Source organism: Bombina bombina, chromosome 1 (assembly GCF_027579735.1).
Source record: "Bombina bombina isolate aBomBom1 chromosome 1, aBomBom1.pri, whole genome shotgun sequence".
NCBI classification, from domain to species: Eukaryota; Metazoa; Chordata; class Amphibia; order Anura; family Bombinatoridae; genus Bombina; species Bombina bombina.
In genome coordinates, this window is record NC_069499.1 from 751,301,057 (window position 1) to 751,323,366 (window position 22,310).

Sequence of the window (22,310 nt, forward strand, 5' to 3'; positions counted from 1 at the left end):
CTCCCAGTCAGTTATAGCAGAGATAAGGTAATACAATGTTGATTTTCCATTGTTCTCTCAAAGTACTGGTGATTGTTTTAAGGACAGATATAAGATAAAGAAGCAGGTATATGTGCACAATGTGATACAGTAATGAGATCTGATTATACCTACAAGCTCAACCCATTTTATTAGGTTGTGGCCTTTAAAACACAAAATCAGAGCTTTAATATACACAAATAAGCCTTAAAAGCTAATTTTCATACATTTTTTACTCTGCAGTTGGTAAAAAAAGCAATTGTAAACACATTAAGGGAAAAACTATTTTACAGTATACTGTCCCTTTAACTTCAGTTGGGGGAAACAGTGGGCAGACTTTGCTGCTTGAGGTATTACACATTTCTAACAAGACTTGGTAATGCTGGAAGCTGTCATTTTCCCTATGGGAACCGGTAAGCCATTTTCTTAGTTTAGTATAAGAATAAAGGGCTTCACAAGGGCTTTAAAGACTGGTAGACATTTTTCTGGGCTAAAACGATTACTTTATAAGTATATTTAGTGGAGTATAACTATAAATAGTTATTTTAATCTTGGGGATGTATTAAAAAAACGGCAGGCACTGTATTGGACACCTTTTTCACTGGGGGCCTTTTCTAGTCATAGGCAGAGCCTCATTTTCGCGCCACTAATGCGCAGTTGTTTTTGGAAAGCAAGGCATGCAGATGCATGTGTGAGGAGCTAAGAACCACTGAAAAAGCTTATTGAAGGCGTCATTTGGTATCGTATTCCCCTCTGGGCTTGGTTGGGTCTCAGCAAAGCAGATACCAGGGACTGTATAGGGGTTAAATGTAAAAACGGCTCCGGTTCCGTTATTTTAAGAGATAAAGCTTTCAAATTTGGTGTGCAATACTTTTAAGGCTTTAAGACACTGTGGTGAAATTTTGGTGAATTTTGAACAATTCCTTCATACTTTTTCACATATTCAGTAATAAAGTGTGTTCAGTTTAAAATTTAAAGTGACAGTAACGTTTTTAACGTTTTTTGTGCTTTGTTATCAAGTTTATGCCTGTTAACATGTCTGAACCATCAGATAGACGATGTTCTGTATGTTTGAAAGCCAAGGTTCCTCCCCATTTAAATATATGTGATGAATGTGACATAGTGTCCAAACAAAGTAGGGACAATGATGCCACTGATAATGATGTTGCCCAAGATGATTCCTCAAGCGAGGGGAGTAAGCATGGTACTGCATCATCCCCTTCTGTGTCTACACCAGTCTTGCCCACACAAGAGGTCCCTAGTACATCTAGTGCGCCAATCCTTCTTACTATGCAACAATTAACGGCTGTAATGGATAGTTCTATTAAAAACATTTTGTCCAAAATGCCCACTTATCAGAGAAAGCGCGATTGCTCTGTTTTAGATACTGAAGAGCATGAGGACGCTGATGATAATGGTTCTGACATACCCTCACACCAATCTGAAGGGGCCAGGAGGGAGGTTTTGTCTGAGGGAGAAATTTCAGATTCAGGAAAAATTTCTCAACAAGCTGAACCTGATGTTATTACTTTTAAATTTAAATTAGAACATCTCCGCGCTCTGCTTAAGGAGGTGTTATCTACTCTGGATGATTGTGACAATTTGGTCATTCCAGAGAAATTATGTAAGATGGACAAGTTCCTAGAGGTCCCGATGCTTTTCCTATACCCAAGCGGGTGGCGGACATTGTAAATAAGGAATGGGAAAGGCCCGGCATACCTTTTTGTTCCTCCCCCTATATTTAAGAAATTATTTCCTATGGTCGACCCCAGAAAGGACTTATGGCAGACAGTCCCCAAGGTCGAGGGGGCGGTTTCTACTCTAAACAAACGCACTACTATCCCTATAGAAGATAGTTGTGCTTTCAAAGATCCTATGGATAAAAAATTAGAGGGTTTGCTTAAAAAGATGTTTGTTCAGCAAGGTTACCTTCTACAACCAATTTCATGCATTGTTCCTGTCACTACAGCAGCGTGTTTCTGGTTCGAAGAACTAGAAAAGTCGCTCAATAAAGAATCTTCGTATGAGGAGGTTATGGACAGAGTTCAAGCACTTAAATTGGCTAACTCTTTTATCTTAGACGCCACTTTGCAATTAGCTAGATTAGCGGCGAAAAGTTCAGGTTTTGCTATTGTGGCGCGCAGAGCGCTTTGGCTAAAGTCTTGGTCAGCGGATGTGTCCTCCAAGAACAAATTGCTTAACATCCCTTTCAAGGGTAAAACGCTGTTTGGCCCTGACTTGAAAGAGATTATTTCAGACATCACTGGGGGAAAGGGCCACGCCCTTCCTCAGGATAGGTCTTTTAAGGCTAAAAATAAGCCAAATTTTCGTCCCTTTCGCAGAAATGGACCAGCCTCAAATTCTACACCCTCTAAGCAAGAGGGTAATAGTTCTCAAACCAAACCAGCCTGGAGACCGATGCAAGGCTGGAACAAGGGTAAGCAGGCCAAGAAACCTGCCACTGCTACTAAAACAGCATGAAGTGTTGGCCCCCGATCCGGGACCGGATCTGGTGGGGGGCAGACTCTCTCTCTTTGCTCAGGCTTGGGCAAGAGATGTTCAGGATCCTTGGGCGCTAGAAATAGTTTCTCAAGGTTATCTCCTGGAATTCAAGGAACTACCCCCAAGGGGGAGGTTCCACAGGTCTCAATTGTCTTCAAACCAAATAAAAAGACAGGCATTCTTACATTGTGTAGAAGACCTGTTAAGAATGGGAGTGATTCATCCTGTTCCGTTAGGAGAACAAGGGATGGGGTTTTACTCCAATCTGTTCATAGTTCCCAAAAAAGAAGGAACATTCAGACCAATTTTAGATCTCAAGATTCTAAACAAATTTCTCAGGGTTCCATCGTTCAAAATGGAAACCATTCGAACAATTCCTCCTACCATCCAGGAAGGTCAATTCATGACCACGGTGGATTTAAAGGATGCGTATCTACATATTCCTATCCACAAGGAACATCATCGGTTCCTAAGGTTCGCCTTTCTGGACAAGCATTACCAGTTTGTGGCACTTCCATTCGGATTAGCCACTGCTCCAAGGATTTTCACAAAGGTACTAGGGTCCCTTCTAGCGGTGCTAAGACCAAGGGGCATTGCAGTAGTACCTTACTTGGACGACATACTGATTCAAGCGTCGTCTCTGTCAAAAGCAAAGGCTCATACGGACATTGTCCTAGCCTTTCTCAGATCTCACGGGTGGAAAGTGAACATAGAGAAAAGTTCTCTGTCCCCGTCAACAAGAGTTCCCTTCTTGGGAACAATAATAGACTCCTTAGAAATGAAGATTTTTCTGACAGAGGCCAGAAAATCAAAACTTCTAAGCTCTTGTCAAGTACTTCATTCTGTTCTTCTTCCTTCCATAGCGCAGTGCATGGAAGTAATAGGTTTGATGGTTGCGGCAATGGACATAGTTCCTTTTGCACGAATTCATCTAAGACCATTACAACTGTGCATGCTCAGACAGTGGAATGGGGATTATACAGACTTGTCTCCGACGATCCAAGTAGATCAAAGAACCAGAGATTCACTCCGTTGGTGGCTGAACCTGGACAACCTGTCACAGGGAATGAGCTTCCGCAGACCAGAGTGGGTCATTGTCACGACCGACGCCAGTCTGGTGGGCTGGGGCGCGGTCTGGGAACCCCTGAAAGCTCAGGGTCTATGGTCTCGGGAAGAATCTCTTCTCCCGATAAACATTCTGGAACTGCGAGCGATATTCAATGCTCTCAAAGCTTGGCCTCAACTAGCAAAGGCCAAATTCATAAGGTTTCAATCAGACAACATGACGACTGTTGCATATATCAACCATCAGGGGGGAACAAGGAGTTCCCTGGCGATGGAGGAAGTGACCAAAATAATTCAATGGGCGGAGAATCACTCCTGCCACTTGTCTGCAATCCACATCCCAGGAGTGGAAAATTGGGAAGCGGATTTTCTGAGTCGTCAGACTTTCCATCCGGGGGAGTGGGAACTCCATCCGGAAATCTTTGCCCAAATAACTCAATTATGGGGCATTCCAGACATGGACCTGATGGCGTCTCGTCAGAACTTCAAGGTTCCTTGCTACGGGTCCAGATCCAGGGATCCCAAGGCGACTCTAGTAGATGCACTGATAGCGCCTTGGACCTTCAACCTAGCTTATGTATTCCCACCGTTTCCTCTCATTCCCAGGCTGGTAGCCAGGATCAATCAGGAGAGGGCTTCGGTGATCTTGATAGCTCCTGCGTGGCCACGCAGAACTTGGTATGCAGACCTGGTGAATATGTCATCGGCTCCACCATGGAAGCTACCTTTGAGACAGGACCTTCTTGTTCAAGGTCCATTCGAACATCCGAATCTGGCTTCACTCCAACTGACTGCTTGGAGATTGAACGCTTGATTTTATCAAAGCGTGGGTTTTCAGATTCTGTCATTGATACTCTTGTCCAGGCTAGAAAGCCTGTAACTAGGAAAATTTACCATAAAATATGGAAAAAATATATCTGTTGGTGTGAATCTAAAGGATTCCCATGGAACAAGATAAAAATTCCTAAGATTCTATCCTTTCTACAAGAGGGTTTGGAGAAAGGATTATCTGCAAGTTCTTTGAAGGGACAGATTTCTGCTTTATCTGTTTTTTTTTTTTAAATAATTTTTTGAGGTTTTATAATACATACAAAAGAAAAGAAAACAAACATCGCCTCATATTGCCAATAGTAAACATGTCAACATATATAGAACAAGAACATTTGTAAAACAGCGTACAAATATAGGAGAGCAAGGCTAATCAACCTCTATTTTATAATTTTTCAATCTTACTTTGTCAGACTAATTAGAAGGCCACTCATGGACCCTTTTAAGTGTAATAAAAGAATCGATATGTTAGTCTGGAGAATAGCCGCTTTTGGGCTTAATGATAGCTGGGGGGAAATAGGGAAAAAGTCAGCGGGTAAGCACCGCTCGGAGCATGGAAGAAAGGGGAAAAGAAGGGGGGGGGGCGGATGTATCAGAAATATAGTTCCTATAACTCTAGTTCAGTTTTCGCATTAAGGAACCTCACTAGATATCATATGGTATCCGTTGAACCAATGTTAATAGAACATACTGTGTGTTAAAACAAGCGATTCTACACATAAAGATACAAGACTAAAGGTAATCTATCTAAACTAGTTTCTGTAGGTAGTTTACCTTAGTATACCGTACATATTTAAATATTATGACTCTGTTACCATGTGAGAGCTAATTGGGATTTGGGCCTGAGGCATAAAACTGACAGGAATGTGACTTCCAAGATTCATATCTAGTGTTTAAATATTGCTGTCTGACTTATTTTAGACATCCGAAATCTCAACACAAATCTGATAGCTTTTGAGAGGCAAAGTGCTAGACGGCTATTCGAAAGATAAGACAGCTCAGGGGAATATATACAGATCAGAGCCACCTTCTCTGAGAATGATATAAACACTACATCTCTAGAGAAGAATATTAGGCAGCATAAATAACTTTACTATAGCTACGAGCATATGATATAATTGTCAAAATGATATTGAGCAATATGTACTCAAAATATTGTCAATTATCTATACCTATTGTGACCAATGTCATTTAGTGGGTATGGTAAGTATCAGTGTCATTTATCAGTAGAGGAAACCTACTATTAATCGTATGCTATCTGATGTAAACAAACAGAGAGAGGTATACCTAATATATTATAATGTAAAAAAAAAACAAGAAAAAAAGAAAGAAAATATTATCCTATACAAAAGGACAAAAACCCAAGCTAAATAATTTAAACATGTAAATTACAGACAAAACTGTCTATGTCTAATAAGAGGCATATAATATAGCGTTTGTACCAGTTAGCATTGGGACCTAAGAATTAGGACATAACTGGTCGAAAATTGCTGAGAAGTGAAGGTACAGGGGCTCTAAAGTAGCCAAATAAATACATTAGTGAATTCGTTAAGACAGTCCTGTAACGCTACTTGCTGCATACATTTGGTATAATAAGCTCTACCCATGTGCTATTATGGAGTCTAATTAAACTTCTGTGCGTATAAACAAGTGGCACTGGGTTAGACTTTGTACTTTAAACAAGTAGTAAGTATCAGCAGACCTAGATGCCTGGGTTATAGACAGTTAGCTTCTCCTATTGACTACTAATCTCTATAGCAAAATTTATAGTAATACAACATCCAGTCCATAGGATAATAGGGTATTTGGTATTTTAGGTTATAGAAGAGCAGTCGTGTAAGGCATTCTTCAGGATATATCATAACTTTGAATACAGAAAGAAAAAGCACAATAATGTAACCAAAATTAACATTTCACCTCCTAGCTCGGCTATAGCTATGGGCTGGTCTAAGTGTGGGATATGCTAAATCAGGCTTTTGCACTGTATATGGTATCAGGTATGGTGTACTGTAATAAATTTTATGACTTACAGAGCTTGCATGCGTATATATTTTCTTGTATTTATCAAATAGATAGAGAGTATAACTGTGCATAAATACATATCCAAAAAGGAAAAAACACTTGCAGATATGTTAAAACAATTCTTATACAAATAATATGGGAAAAGAAGTACTATATAAGAACAATATAGAAGGGTATAGCTTCTGCAAATCAAATCAGTTCACATCATCTTGCAATCTAGTGAAAGTAAGCTAATCCCTGCAGGAGAATGTGATAGCAAACCAGTTATATTAAACTTTTAATTCCTCTTATCTCCATCTTAGCGTCCTATTATAAGAAAAGCAGGTATTAGTAATACCCTAAGCAGTTCAAATCTTATCCTACGACTTGTGGGTAGTCACACTATCAGCTGTCTGAGCCCTTAAATCAGTCCTGCGGGTTCAAATATCTCAACCGATGCCTTCTCTCATATAGAGACTGTTAGAAGTAGGGTAGCCAAACAGATCCAGATAGCTTTGTGAATGGTATTGATAGTTGTGGGAACTCAGATTGATCAAGTCACCTCTGTAAACAGCCAATTTCCCTTTAGTGGGCCACCACGCTGTGATTTTTGCTGGGCTATATTCCAGCTTATGTGGAAAGTGCCCTTCTTGCTGCTTGGAATCCATTTCAATGGCTGAGATCTGTAGGGCACTGCTCTGCCCAGGAGAACATGTTTGCACTGACCTCTTATAACTTGCAGTCTGATTCGCCATCTTGCGCCCCGCCACGGCTTCCTTTAATATTCCAAGTGGTAGATATGAGTCACCCGCCAATTGGTTTCGATAGTCTCTTATTTCTCCCTGTATTTTGGGACATTTAATGACTGGAGACCTGAGTTGAGGCAGACGTGAGTGGGGAGAGGGCTTCTGACACCGCACAGCCTTATTCTGGGTAAGTCCCACTTGTTGAAAACTGTTGGCGGCTGTGTGAAGCGCTGTAGCTGTGCAGGATTGTTCCGGGTCCTCTCTAGCAGTAACTTTGGTCAAACTCCCTCTGGGCTGCCTTTCCTGCGATCGATCAGAGATATATCGAGTGAGCTGTGGGTCTGCAATCTGGTCAGCCGCGTGGGCGTCTGAGTAAAGTAGGGAAGCGACGCCATCTTGGTTGCGGAGCTCCATAAAAATAGACCGCAAGCTGAGAAATTGGCTGTCAGCTCTCTCCAACATGTCCCGCAATAGAAGAGTAAAATACCTGGAGGAAACCTCCATTCTTGAGGCAGGTTGAGGAAAAGATATAGATGCTTAGGACTTCAATAAATCATAGTTCTAGGAAATAAACATCAGGAGCTCTGTTAGAGCACGTCTTTCCTCTTAGGCAGTTGGCTCCGCCCCCCCCCTGCTTTATCTGTTTTACTTCACAAAAAGCTGGCGGCTGTGCCAGATGTTCAAGCTTTTGTTCAGGCTCTGGTTAGAATCAAGCCTGTTTACAAACCTTTGACTCCTCCTTGGAGTCTCAATTTAGTTCTTTCAGTTCTTCAAGGGGTTCCGTTTGAACCCTTACATTCCGTAGATATTAAGTTACTATCTTGGAAAGTTTTGTTTTTGGTTGCAATTTCTTCTGCTAGAAGAGTTTCAGAGTTATCTGCTCTGCAGTGTTCTCCTCCTTATCTGGTGTTCCATGCAGATAAGGTGGTTTTGCGTACTAAACCTGGTTTTCTTCCGAAAGTTGTTTCTAACAAAAACATTAATCAGGAGATAGTTGTGCCTTCTTTGTGTCCGAATCCAGTTTCAAAGAAGGAACGTTTGTTACACAATTTGGATGTAGTTCGTGCTCTAAAATTCTATTTAGAGGCTACAAAGGATTTCAGACAAACATCTTCTTTGTTTGTTGTTTATTCTGGTAAAAGGAGAGGTCAAAAAGCAACTTCTACCTCTCTCTCTTTTTGGCTTAAAAGCATCATCCGATTGGCTTATGAGACTGCCGGACGGCAGCCTCCTGAAAGAATCACAGCTCACTCCACTAGGGCTGTGGCTTCCACATGGGCCTTCAAGAACGAGGCTTCTGTTGATCAGATATGTAAGGCAGCGACTTGGTCTTCACTGCACACTTTTACCAAATTTTACAAATTTGATACTTTTGCTTCTTCTGAGGCTATTTTTGGGAGAAAGGTTTTGCAAGCCGTGGTGCCTTCCATCTAGGTGACCTGATTTGCTCCCTCCCATCATCCGTGTCCTAAAGCTTTGGTATTGGTTCCCACAAGTAAGGATGACGCCGTGGACCGGACACACCTATGTTGGAGAAAACAGAATTTATGCTTACCTGATAAATTACTTTCTCCAACGGTGTATCCGGTCCACGGCCCGCCCTGGTTTTTTTAATCAGGTCTGATGAATTATTTTCTCTAACTACAGTCACCACGGTATCATATGATTTCTCCTATGCATATTCCTCCTTTACGTCGGTCGAATGACTGGGGTAGGCGGAGCCTAGGAGGGATCATGTGACCAGCTTTGCTGGGCTCTTTGCCATTTCCTGTTGGGGAAGAGAATATCCCACAAGTAAGGATGACGCCGTGGACCGGACACACTGTTGGAGAAAGTAATTTATCAGGTAAGCATAAATTCTGTTTTTAATTTGTCAGAGAACATGCTTTCTTTGTTACTTTTTGTTAGATAGAAAAAGCTATATGAGACAACAGCAGAAATCAACTGTGCAATGTGTGTGGGGGGGTCAGCCGATTTGAAAGTGTGTTCCTACAGGATACAATTAACTCTTCTCAGCTACTTGCATTAGTACATTGTCCCTTTAATATGTAGTTTTGAAAATTATATTTTCCCCCCTAGCTCTTGGGTGTTTATCTGACGCTATTACACATATTTTCAGCCTGAACACTGTCAGTGCAGATATTGTGCACTAAAGAAGATTAACTATCTTGAAACAATCTTCATTGTTGGTGGTGTCTAACTCTACAAAAATATTTTACTAGAACTATTTCTTCTGTTATGTGTGATCAGTCCACGGGTCATCATTACTTCTGGGATATAACTCCTCCCCAACAGGAAATGCAAGAGGATTCACCCAGCAGAGCTGCATATAGCTCCTCCCCTCTACGTCAGTCCCAGTCATTCTCTTGCACCCAACGACTAGATAGGATGTGTGAGAGGACTATGGTGATTATACTTAGTTTTTATGACTTCAATCAAAAGTTTGTTATTTTAAAATAGCACCGGAGCGTGTTATTACTTCTCTGGCAGAGTTTGAGGAAGAATCTGACAGAGATTTTTTACTATGATTTTAACCGGAGTCGTTAAGATCATATTGCTGTTCTCGACCATCTGAGGGAGGTAAAGGCTTCAGATCAGGGGACAGCGGGCAGATGAATCTGCATTGAGGTATGTGGCAGTTTTTATTTTCTGAATGGAATTGATGAGAAAAGCCTGCCATACCGTTAAAATGACATGTATGTATACACTTCAGTATTCTGGGGATGGTATTTCACCGGAACTACTGTGTTAAAGGTCACTAATCCTTTTAATAACTATTCTCATGTTAAACGTTTTTGCTGGAATGTAGAATCGTTTACATTGCTGAGGTACTGTGTGAATAAATATTTGGGCATTATTTTCCACTTGGCAGTTTTTTGCTTTATTTGTGACAGTTTCGTTTCTCTTCACTGCTGTGTGGGAGAGGGAGGGGCCGTTTTTGGCGCTCTTTGCTACGCATCAAAAAATTCCAGTCAGCTACTTTTATATTTCCTGCATGATCCGGTTCATCTCTGACAGATCTCAGGGGTCTTCAAACTTCTTTGAAGGGAGGTAAATTCTCTCAGCAGAGCTGTGAGAATTCTTATAGTGACTGTGTATATAAAAACGTTGTTTTGTTTTCTTATGTACAAATTTAATTAGTGTTGTTTTTACTAATGGGAACAAACCTTTGCTAAAAGTTGTGTTGTTTTAAAGTTTGATGCAATAACTGTTTTTCAGTTCATTATTTCAACTGTCATTTAATCGTTAGTACCTCTTTGAGGCACAGTGCGTTTTTTTGCTAAAAAAGATTATAACCAAGTTGTAAGTTTTCTTGCTAGTGTGTTAAACATGTCTGACTCAGAGGAAGATATCTGTGTCATTTGTTCCAATGCCAAGGTGGAGCCCAATAGAAATTTATGTACTAACTGTATTGATGCTACTTTAAATAAAAGTCAATCTGTACAATGTGAACAAATTTCACCAAACAGCGAGGGGAGAGTTATGCCGACTAACTCGCCTCACGCGACAGTACCTGCATCTCCCGCCCGGGAGGTGCGTGATATTTTGGCGCCTAGTACATCTGGGCGGCCATTACAGATAACATTACAAGATATGGCTACTGTTATGACTGAAGTTTTGTCTAAATTACCTGAACTAAGAGGCAAGCGTGATCACTCTGGGGTGAGAACAGAGTGCGCTGACAATGCTAGGGCCATGTCTGATACTGCGTCACAGCTCGCAGAGCATGAGGACGGAGAGCTTCATTCTGTGGGTGACGGTTCTGATCCAAACAGATTGGACTCAGATATTTCAAATTTTAAATTTAAATTGGAGAACCTCCGTGTACTACTAGGGGAGGTCTTAGCAGCTCTCAACGATTGTAACACTGTTGCAATACCAGAGAAACTGTGTAGGTTGGATAAATACTTTGCGGTACCGGCGAGTACTGACGTTTTTCCTATACCTAAGAGACTAACTGAAATTGTTACTAAGGAGTGGGATAGACCCGGTGTGCCGTTCTCACCCCCTCCAATATTTAGAAAGATGTTTCCAATAGACGCCACCACTCGGGACTTATGGCAAACGGTCCCCAAGGTGGAGGGAGCAGTTTCTACTTTAGCTAAGCGTACCACTATCCCGGTGGAGGATAGCTGTGCTTTCTCAGATCCAATGGATAAAAAATTAGAGGGTTACCTTAAGAAAATGTTTGTTCAACAAGGTTTTATATTACAACCCCTTGCATGTATCGCGCCGATTACGGCTGCGGCAGCATTTTGGATTGAGTCGCTTGAAGAGAACCTTAGTTCCTCTACGCTAGACGACATTACGGACAGGCTTAGAGTCCTTAAACTAGCTAATTCTTTCATTTCGGAGGCCGTAGTACATTTAACTAAACTTACGGCTAAGAACTCAGGATTCGCCATACAGGCACGCAGGGCACTGTGGCTAAAATCCTGGTCAGCTGATGTTACTTCTAAGTCCAAATTACTTAATATACCTTTCAAGGGGCAGTCCTTATTCGGGCCCGGTTTGAAAGAAATTATCGCTGACATTACGGGAGGTAAGGGCCACGCCCTACCTCAAGACAAGGCCAAAGCTAAGGCTAGACAGTCTAATTTTCGTCCCTTTCGGAATTTCAAAACAGGAGCAGCATCAACCTCCACTGCACCAAAACAGGAAGGAGCTGTTGCTCGTTACAGGCAAGGCTGGAAGCCTAACCAGTCCTGGAACAAAAGCAAGCAGGCCAGGAAACCTGCTGCTGCCCCAAAGACAGCATGAACCGAGAGCCCCCGATCCGGGACCGGATCTAGTAGGGGGCAGACTCTCTCTCTTTGCCCAGGCCTGGGCAAGAGATGTTCAGGATCCCTGGGCACTAGAGATCATATCTCAGGGATACCTTCTAGACTTCAAATTATCTCCCCCAAGAGGGAGATTTCATCTGTCAAGGTTGTCAACAAACCAGATAAAGAAAGAAGCGTTTCTACGCTGCGTACAAGATCTGTTAACAATGGGAGTGATCCATCCGGTTCCGTGGTCGGAACAAGGACAAGGGTTCTACTCAAACCTGTTTGTGGTTCCCAAAAAAGAGGGAACTTTCAGGCCAATCTTAGATTTAAAGACTCTAAACAAATTCCTAAGAGTTCCATCGTTCAAAATGGAAACTATTCGGACAATCTTACCCATGATCCAAGAGGGTCAGTACATGACCACAGTGGATTTAAAGGATGCTTACCTTCACATACCGATCCACAAAGATCATCACCGGTATCTAAGGTTTGCCTTCTTAGACAGGCACTACCAGTTTGTAGCTCTTCCATTCGGATTGGCTACGGCTCCAAGAATCTTCACAAAGGTTCTGGGTGCCCTTCTAGCGGTACTAAGACCGCGAGGGATTTCGGTAGCTCCGTACCTAGACGACATTCTAATACAAGCTTCAAGCTTTCAAACTGCCAAGTCTCATACAGAGTTAGTTCTGGCATTTCTAAGGTCGCATGGATGGAAAGTGAACGAAAAGAAGAGTTCTCTCTTTCCTCTCACAAGAGTTCCATTCTTGGGGACTCTTATAGATTCTGTAGAAATGAAGATTTACCTGACAGAAGACAGGTTAACAAAACTTCAAAATGCATGCCGCGTCCTTCATTCCATTCAACACCCGTCAGTAGCTCAATGCATGGAGGTGATCGGCTTAATGGTAGCGGCAATGGACATAGTACCTTTTGCACGCCTACACCTCAGACCGCTGCAATTATGCATGCTAAGTCAGTGGAATGGGGATTACTCAGATTTGTCCCCTACTCTGAATCTGAATCAAGAGACCAGAAATTCTCTTCTATGGTGGCTTCATCGGCCACACCTGTCCAGGGGAATGCCATTCAGCAGGCCAGACTGGACAATTGTAACAACAGACGCCAGCCTACTAGGTTGGGGCGCTGTCTGGAATTCTCTGAAGGCTCAGGGACTATGGAATCAGGAGGAGAGTCTCCTTCCAATAAACATTCTGGAATTGAGAGCAGTTCTCAATGCCCTTCTGGCTTGGCCCCAGTTAATAACTCGGGGGTTCATCAGGTTTCAGTCGGACAACATCACGACTGTAGCTTACATCAACCATCAGGGAGGGACAAGAAGCTCCCTAGCAATGATGGAAGTATCAAAGATAATTCGCTGGGCAGAGTCTCACTCTTGCCACCTGTCAGCAATCCACATCCCAGGAGTGGAGAACTGGGAGGCGGATTTCTTGAGTCGCCAGACTCTTCATCCGGGGGAGTGGGAACTTCATCCGGAGGTCTTTGCCCAAATACCTCGACGTTGGGGCAAACCAGAGATAGATCTCATGGCGTCTCGCCAGAACGCCAAACTTCCTCGTTACGGGTCCAGATCCAGGGATCCGGGAGCAGTTCTGATAGATGCTTTGACAGCACCTTGGAACTTCAGGATGGCTTATGTGTTTCCACCCTTCCCGCTGCTTCCTCGATTGATTGCCAAAATCAAACAGGAGAGAGCATCAGTAATTCTAATAGCACCTGCTTGGCCACGCAGGACTTGGTATGCAGATCTAGTGGACATGTCATCCTGTCCGCCTTGGTCTCTACCTCTAAGACAGGACCTTCTGATACAGGGTCCATTCAAACATCAAAATCTAACTTCTCTGAAGCTGACTGCTTGGAAATTGAACGCTTGATTTTATCAAAACGTGGTTTTTCTGAGTCGGTTATTGATACTCTGATTCAGGCTAGGAAGCCTGTTACCAGAAGGATTTACCATAAAATATGGCGGAAATACCTATACTGGTGCGAATCCAAAGGTTACTCCTGGAGTAAGGTTAGGATCGCTAGGATATTGTCTTTTCTACAAGAAGGTTTAGAAAAGGGTTTATCAGCTAGTTCATTAAAGGGACAGATTTCAGCTCTGTCCATCTTGTTACACAGACGGCTGTCAGAAAATCCAGACATCCAGTCCTTTTGTCAGGCTTTAGCTAGGATCAAGCCTGTGTTTAAAGCGGTTGCTCCACCATGGAGTTTAAACTTAGTTCTTAACGTTTTACAGGGTGTTCCGTTTGAACCCCTTCATTCCATTGATATAAAAATGTTATCTTGGAAAGTTCTGTTTTTAATGGCTATTTCCTCGGCTCGAAGAGTCTCTGAGTTATCAGCCTTACATTGTGATTCCCCTTATCTGATTTTTCACTCAGACAAGGTAGTTCTGCGTACTAAACCTGGGTTCTTACCTAAGGTAGTCACTAACAGGAACATCAATCAAGAGATTGTTGTCCCATCCTTGTGTCCAAATCCTTCTTCAAAGAAGGAACGTCTTTTACACAATCTGGATGTAGTTCGTGCCCTCAAGTTCTACTTGCAGGCAACTAAAGATTTTCGCCAAACTTCTTCCTTGTTTGTCGTTTACTCTGGACAGAGGAGAGGTCAAAAAGCTTCTGCTACCTCTCTCTCTTTTTGGCTTCGTAGCATAATACGTTTAGCCTATGAGACTGCTGGACAGCAGCCTCCTGAAAGAGTTACAGCTCACTCCACTAGAGCTGTGGCTTCCACTTGGGCCTTTAAGAATGAGGCCTCTGTTGAACAGATTTGCAAGGCTGCAACTTGGTCTTCGCTTCATACTTTTTCCAAATTTTACAAATTTGACACTTTTGCTTCTTCGGAGGCTATTTTTGGGAGAAAGGTTCTTCAGGCAGTGGTTCCTTCTGTATAATGAGCCTGCCTATCCCTCCCGTCATCCGTGTACTTTTGCTTTGGTATTGGTATCCCAGAAGTAATGATGACCCGTGGACTGATCACACATAACAGAAGAAAACATAATTTATGCTTACCTGATAAATTCCTTTCTTCTGTTGTGTGATCAGTCCACGGCCCGCCCTGTTTTAAGGCAGGTAAATATCTTTTAAATTATACTCCAGTCACCACTTCACCCTTGGTTACTCCTTTCTCGTTGATTCTTGGTCGAATGACTGGGACTGACGTAGAGGGGAGGAGCTATATGCAGCTCTGCTGGGTGAATCCTCTTGCATTTCCTGTTGGGGAGGAGTTATATCCCAGAAGTAATGATGACCCGTGGACTGATCACACAACAGAAGAAAGGAATTTATCAGGTAAGCATAAATTATGTTTTTATATATTTATATATATATATATATATATATATATATATATATATATATATATTATTTTTAAAACAATATTTATTATTTTTAAAACAATATGTATGAAATACCATGTATGTATTTTAAATAAAAAGAAAATAATCCAATTATGCCTTTTTCCTTTTCCTGTTACATTTTTATTATCATGCTAATTATTTTACAGGCTTTTGGCAGCACCATTGTGATCAATCCTGAAAAAGATAGGACAATGGTACAAGAGTTGCTTGATTTCAAAGATAAAGTGGACCATGTGATTGATGTCTGTTTTCTAAAGAATGAAAAATTTGTCAATGCTATGAAAGAAGCATTTGAAACCTTTATCAATAAAAGACCAAACAAACCTGCAGAACTTATAGGTACAACCTTTTTTTTTTTTTTTTATTTTTTTTTTTTTTTTATTTACCACACATTTCTCCCAAGAAAGCATAATTTCTTTCATGTAATTAGCAAGAGTCCATGAGCTAGTGACGTATGGGATATACATTCCTACCAGGAGGGGCAAAGTTTCCCAAACCTCAAAATGCCTATAAATACACCCCTCACCACACCCACAAATCAGTTTTTACAAACTTTGCCTCCTATGGAGGTGGTGAAGTATGTTTGTGCTAGATTCTACGTTGATATGCGCTCCGCAGCAGGTTGGAGCCCGGTTTTCCTCTCAGCGTGCAGTGAATGTCAGAGGGATGTGAGGAGAGTATTGCCTATTTGAATTCAATGATCTCCTTCTACGGGGTCTATTTCATAGGTTCTCTGTTATCGGTCGTAGAGATTCATCTCTTACCTCCCTTTTCAGATCGACGATATACTCTTATATATACCATTACCTCTACTGATTCTCGTTTCAGTACTGGTTTGGCTTTCTACTACTTGTAGATGAGTGTCCTGGGGTAAGTAAGTCTTATTTTCTGTGACACTCTAAGCTATGGTTGGGCACTTTTATATAAAGTTCTAAATATATGTGTTCAAACATTTATTTGCCTTGACTCAGGATGTTCAACGTTCCTTATTTCAGACAGTCAGTTTCATATTTGGGATAATGCATATGAATTAATCATTTTTTTCTTACCTTAAAATTTGACTTTTTCCCTGTGGGCTATTAGGCTCGCGGGGGCTGAAAATGCTTCATTTTATTGCGTCATTCTTGGCGCGGACTTTTTTGGCGCAAACATTTTTTTATGTTTCCGGCGTCATACGTGTCACCGGAAGTTGCGTCATTTTTTTGACGTTTTTTTGCGCCAAAAGTGTCGGCGTTCCGGATGTGGCGTCATTTTTGGCGCCAAAAGCATTTACGCGCCAAATAATGTGGGCGTCTTTTTTTGGCGCTAAAAAATATGGGCGTCACTATTGTCTCCACATTATTTAAGTCTCATTATTTATTGCTTCTGGTTGCTAGAAGTTTGTTCACTGGCATTTTTTCCCATTCCTGAAACTGTCATTTAAGGAATTTGATCAATTTTGCTTTATATGTTGTTTTTTCTATTACATATTGCAAGATGTCTCCGATTGTCCCTGAGTCAGAAGCCACTTCTGGAAAAATGCTTAACTGAGTTTCAGTTCTACCAAAGCTAAGTTCATTTATTTTAAATGTTATAAATGTTTATCTTTAGCTATGGTTTGTATTAAGTTATGATATACTTTTACATGCAGATTCCATTAGTATTTATGCTTTATACATTTCCATTCTTAAGTACAAGAAATGTTTAGAAGATTTATAAGAAATATTTTTTTCTGATTAAGGCTTTGTCTGACTTCGTGCCTTCTAATACAATTTTTAGGTCTTTTTCACTTCTTTTTTAATTATTGAAGTTTCAAATGACCAACTACATACTGATTTATCCTTCTCTGATAATGTTTTTTTCTCTTTCAGAAATTCTCTTCATCAGATATTGACACTAACAAATCTACTTTTTTATATAAATTTTTTATTATTAAAGTACATTTGTTCTTTGTTGAAGAGGTGTTGATTATTTTGGATATTAAGGTAACTAGTTCTTTAAAACTAGCTGACACTATTTCTGCCTTTTTTGTTCTGTGATTGCAGAGGTTTTCTTTCCAATTCCCCATACTAGGGAATGGAATAGGCTGAGAATTTTCTTTTCTTTTTAAAAAACTATATTCTTTGTCAGCAGTTAAATTTAATTTGGAGGGTTCTCCTATTTATTGGAGCTATCTCTACTCCTACTAATTATGCTATTGTTTTATAGCAAAATAGTATTTATTTTCCTTTATATAGTTATATCTTATTTATGGAAAATTATTTAGTTTCAGGTACTTTTCTTGGTCCTGTGATATTGCAATTGCTTCATTTTTTCTGTTTACTTTAAGATCAAGTATTAGATTATGATTTATTTTAGCATTGTTAAAGGGACAACATTTACTAGACTAGGTGCTGTTGCATTTGTCTTGTTGTTTTGCATTTTGCAAGTCCTCTGTTTTGACTGGTCCTTTAAACTGGACTATCATGCTAATGATTTCATTTGTGTCTTCATTTTATTGAATATATTCGCAAATGAGGGTTAATCTATGTCTTTAGCTATTTTAGCTAGAAGAATTTTGTGATTTTTAAAAAATAAATAAATCCATATTTCTTTTGTTCTAAGATAATCAATTATAATTGGATTCAATTCTTAACTGTTACTATGGGCTTCAAGATTGAGTTCTAAGACTAAACTTTAAGCTTATACTAGTTTGGTTGTTCTTAGTAAGGAACGAATTCCTGAGTTCTTTCCCAAGTAACATGTTTATAATTGGGGTTCGAAATCAGCTCCCTAATATTGCGATGTACTTGCCATATTCCAGCTTGGCTGGTAAGGGGCAGGTTAAGACTTCTTTGAAATTTATTTGGTTCTATTCTGTCCAAATTTCTTTGATTTTATTCCAGTAAGGCTAACACTTTCTTTCAGTGTGTTTCTGTCCTATATATTTTGGATACTGTTGAATCATGGCTGGGTACCCATGGGGTTCAAGCGCTGCTCAGACCTGGATTCTTCTGGGGTATTTCTTCCAGTTCTTTTTCTAGGAACTGGGTTTTGGAGTTTTATTCAAACTATTCTGCCTTTTTATGGTCATTGATAGCATTTGTTTTCATTAGATACAATAAATGCATATTCTTCATTTTTCTGTTTTCATTCAGATTATTTCCTGTGGATGCGGAATCTCATATGTTTCACTTGCTCTTCAGGACATAGTTAGAGGATCTTTTTTTCAAAAGCTCTTGATTCCTCACACAAGGGTCACCTTTTTTAGGTTTCCAGATAGTTTGTGTCACTGTCTTTGTCTCTATCAGACAAGGGACAATTTGTATTGGGTTCCGTCTGTCGGTACCTTTAGTCTCTATTATTTCCTTCAGTTGCTATATATGCATAGAAGTTTTAACAGCATTGGATTCAATTCCCTTTGCTCATTTTCAATGTAAAGATCCTTTCCAGCTTTTTATGAGTGTTGTTTCTTCAAGAACATGGTTGGAGGATCAATTAACCAAAACATTTGTTGATTCCTCAGACAAGAGTAACCTTTTTTAGATTTCCGGATAGATTCAGTGTCCATGACTCTGTTTCTGTTGGATTAGAGACGTCTGAAATTGGTTTCAGCTTATCGAAACCTTCAGTCTCAATCATTCCCTTCGGTAGCCTTATGCATGGAAATTCTAGTTTCTTATGACTGCTGAATTGGACGTGTTCTCCTTTGCTCATTTTCACATGCGACCTCTTCAGCTCTGTATGCTGAACCAGTGGTGCCGGGATTATACAAAGATATCTCATTTAATATCTTTAAAACCGATTGTTCGACACCCTCTGACGTGGTACAGACCACCATCGTTTAGTTCAGGGGGCTTCTTTTTTTCTTCCAACCTAGACTGTGATCTCAACAGATGCAAGTCTGACAGGTTGGGGAGCTGTATGGGGTTTCTGACAGCACAAGGGGTTTGGGAAATCTCAGGAGGTGAGATTACCAATCAATATTTTGGAACTCCGGGCAATTTTCAGAGCTCTTCAGTCATGGCCTCTTCTAAAGAGAGAATCGTTCATTTGTTTTCAGACAGACAATGTCACAACTGTGGCATATATCAATCATCAAGGAGGGACTCACAGTCCTCTGGCTATGAAAGAAGTATCTCGAATACTGGTTTGGGCGGAATCCAGCTCCTGTCTAATCTCTGCGGTTCATATCCCAGGTATAGACAATTGGGAAGCGGATTATCTCAGTCGCCAAACGTTATATCCGGGCGAATGGTCTCTTCTCCCAAAGGTATTTCTTCAGATTGTTCAAATGTGGGGACTTCCAGAAATAGATCTGATGGCTTCTCATCTACACAAGAAACTTCCCAGGTATCTGTCCAGATCCAGGGATCCTCAGGCGGAAGCAGTGGATGCATTGTCACTTCCTTGGAAGTATCATCCTGCCTATATCTTTCCTCCTCTAGTTCTTCTTCCAAGAGTAAATCTCCAAGATTCTGAAGGAATGCTCGTTTGTTCTGCTGGTGGCTCCAGCATGGCCTCACAGGTTTTGGTATGCGGATCTTGTCCGCATGGCTTCTTGCCAACCGTGGACTCTTCCGTTAAGACCAGACCTTCTGTCACAAGGTCCTTTTTTACCATCAGGATCTCAAATCCTTAAATTTAAAGGTATGAAGATTGAACGCTTGATTCTTAGTCAAAGAGGTTTCTCTGACTCTGTGATTAATACTATGTTACAGGCTCGTAGATCTGTATCTAGGAAGATATATTATCGAGTCTGGAAGACTTACATTTCTTGGTGTCTTTCTCATCTTTTTTCCTGGCATTCTTTTAGAATTCCAAGAATTTTACAGTTTCTTCAGGATGGTTTGGATAAAGGTTTGTCTGCAATTTCCTTGAAAGGACAAATCTCTGCTCTTTCTGTTCTTTTTCACAGAAGGATTGCTATTCTTCCTGATATTCATTGTTTTTATACAAGCTTTGGTTCGTATAAAACCTGTTTTTAAGTCAATTTCTCCTCCTTGGAGTTTGAATTTGGTTCTGGGGGCTCTTCAAGCTCCTCCGTTTGAACCTATGCATTCACTGGACATTAAATTACTTTCTTGGAAAGTTTTCTTTCTTTTGGCCATCTCTTCTGCTAGAAGAGTTTCTGAATTATCTGCTCTTTTCTTGTGAGTCTCCTTTTCTGATATGTCATCAGGATAAGGCGGTGTTGCGAACTTCTTTTAAATTTTTACCTAAGGTTGTGAATTCTAACAACATTAGTAGAGAAACTGTGGTTCCTTTATTATGTCCTAATCCTAAGAATTCTAAGGAGAGATATTTTCATTCTTTGGATGTTGTTAGAGCTTTGAAATATTATGTTGAAGCTACTAAGAATTTCCGAAAGACTTCTAGTCTATTTGTTATCTTTTCCGGTTCTAGGTAAGGTCAGAAGGCCTCTGCCATTTCTTTGGCATCTTGGTTGAAATCTTTAATTCATCATGCTTATGTCGAGTCGGGTAAATCTCCGCCTAAAAGGATTACAGCTCATTCTACTAGGTCAGTTTCTACTTCCTGGGCGTTTAGGAATGAAGCTTCGATTGATCAGATTTGCAAAGCAGCAACTTGGTCTTCTTTGCATACTTTTACTAAATTCTACCATTTTGATGTGTATTCTTCTTCTGAAGCAGTTTTTGGTAGAAAAAATACTTCAGGCAGCTGTTTCAGTTTGATTCTTCTGCTTATAATTTCAGTTTTCTTCATTATAAGATTTAAACTTTATTTTGGGTGTGGATTATTTTTCAGCAGGAATTGGCTGTCTTTATTTTATCCCTCCCTCTCTAGTGACTCTTGCGTGAAAGATCCACATCTTGGGTAGTCATTATCCCATACGTCACTAGCTCATGGACTCTTGCTAATTACATGAAAGAAAACATAATTTATGTAAGAACTTACCTGATAAATTCATTTCTTTCATATTAGCAAGAGTCCATGAGGCCCACCCTTTTTTGTGGTGGTTATGATTATTTTGTATAAAGCACAATTATTCCAATTCCTTGTTTTTTATGCTTTCGCACTTTTTTCTTATCACCCCACTTCTTGGCTATTCGTTAAACTGATTTGTGGGTGTGGTGAGGGGTGTATTTATAGGCATTTTGAGGTTTGGGAAACTTTGCCCCTCCTGGTAGGAATGTATATCCCATACGTCACTAGCTCATGGACTCTTGCTAATATGAAAGAAATTAATTTATCAGGTAAGTTCTTACATAAATTATGTTGTTTCTTTAAGTTCTAAAACTGAATTAATTGTATGTTTTAAATCTTCATTCAAACATACATACACGTGTGTGTGTGTATATATTATATATTATATATATATATATATATATATATATATCATACACACACACACACAATTTTCTCTTTCCTATGACATGGAGATTACACAACGTCATTCCAATTACTAGTGATATATTCAACTCCTGGCCAGCAGGAGGAGGCAAAGAGATCCCCAGCAACGCTGTTAAGTGTAACTTCTCTTACCCATAATCCGCAGTCATTCTCTTTGTCAATGGAGGATGTGCAAAGTTGGTGTCTGAAGATATTAAATCCTTTTACAGGTACTTTTCCCTGCAAGCAAGGATTAGGGGCTATGCTGTGTCCATGTCAATCTCTTTAGTAAGAGTAATGGTGGCTATTAGCAGTTAGAAAGCGGCGAGGTTGTCTTTGCTTTATTTCTAACATTATTGCTACCCCTGTTATAGAAAGCCAGAGTTGGTTACTCTGCTCTTTCCTTTTATACAGGTCCCTGTCAGCGGTCGGATGAGGCTGACAGACAGGTGATACTGCATCTGCCCTGCAGCTGAAGCTCCTAAGGTAAGTGATTTTATCACTTCTAGGTGAGAAGGCTCAGCACTTGGGGGTTAATCCCTCTGTTTTGAATATGGAGCCTGGGGGCAATTATATATAAATCCTTTTCTGGGATTTAAATCATTGTGCAGTTTTTACACATCAGAGGCCAGCCAGTTCTATATTAAGCCATTCTTGTCTCTGTGTGTAATATGTAATATTTCTTTT

At 40.4% G+C, this 22,310-nt stretch overlaps 1 protein-coding gene across 1 annotated transcript in view; it reads left to right on the forward strand.

The window, feature by feature from the left end:
• Window positions 1-22,310, forward strand: part of LOC128645942 (cullin-4B) — a gene marked incomplete in the record, with an annotated part of 284,976 nt that overhangs the window by 124,701 nt on the left and 137,965 nt on the right. Inside the window, 1 exon segment of the mRNA XM_053699285.1 lies at window positions 15,458-15,650. Within this exon segment, the coding sequence (XP_053555260.1) occupies window positions 15,458-15,650 (193 nt within the window).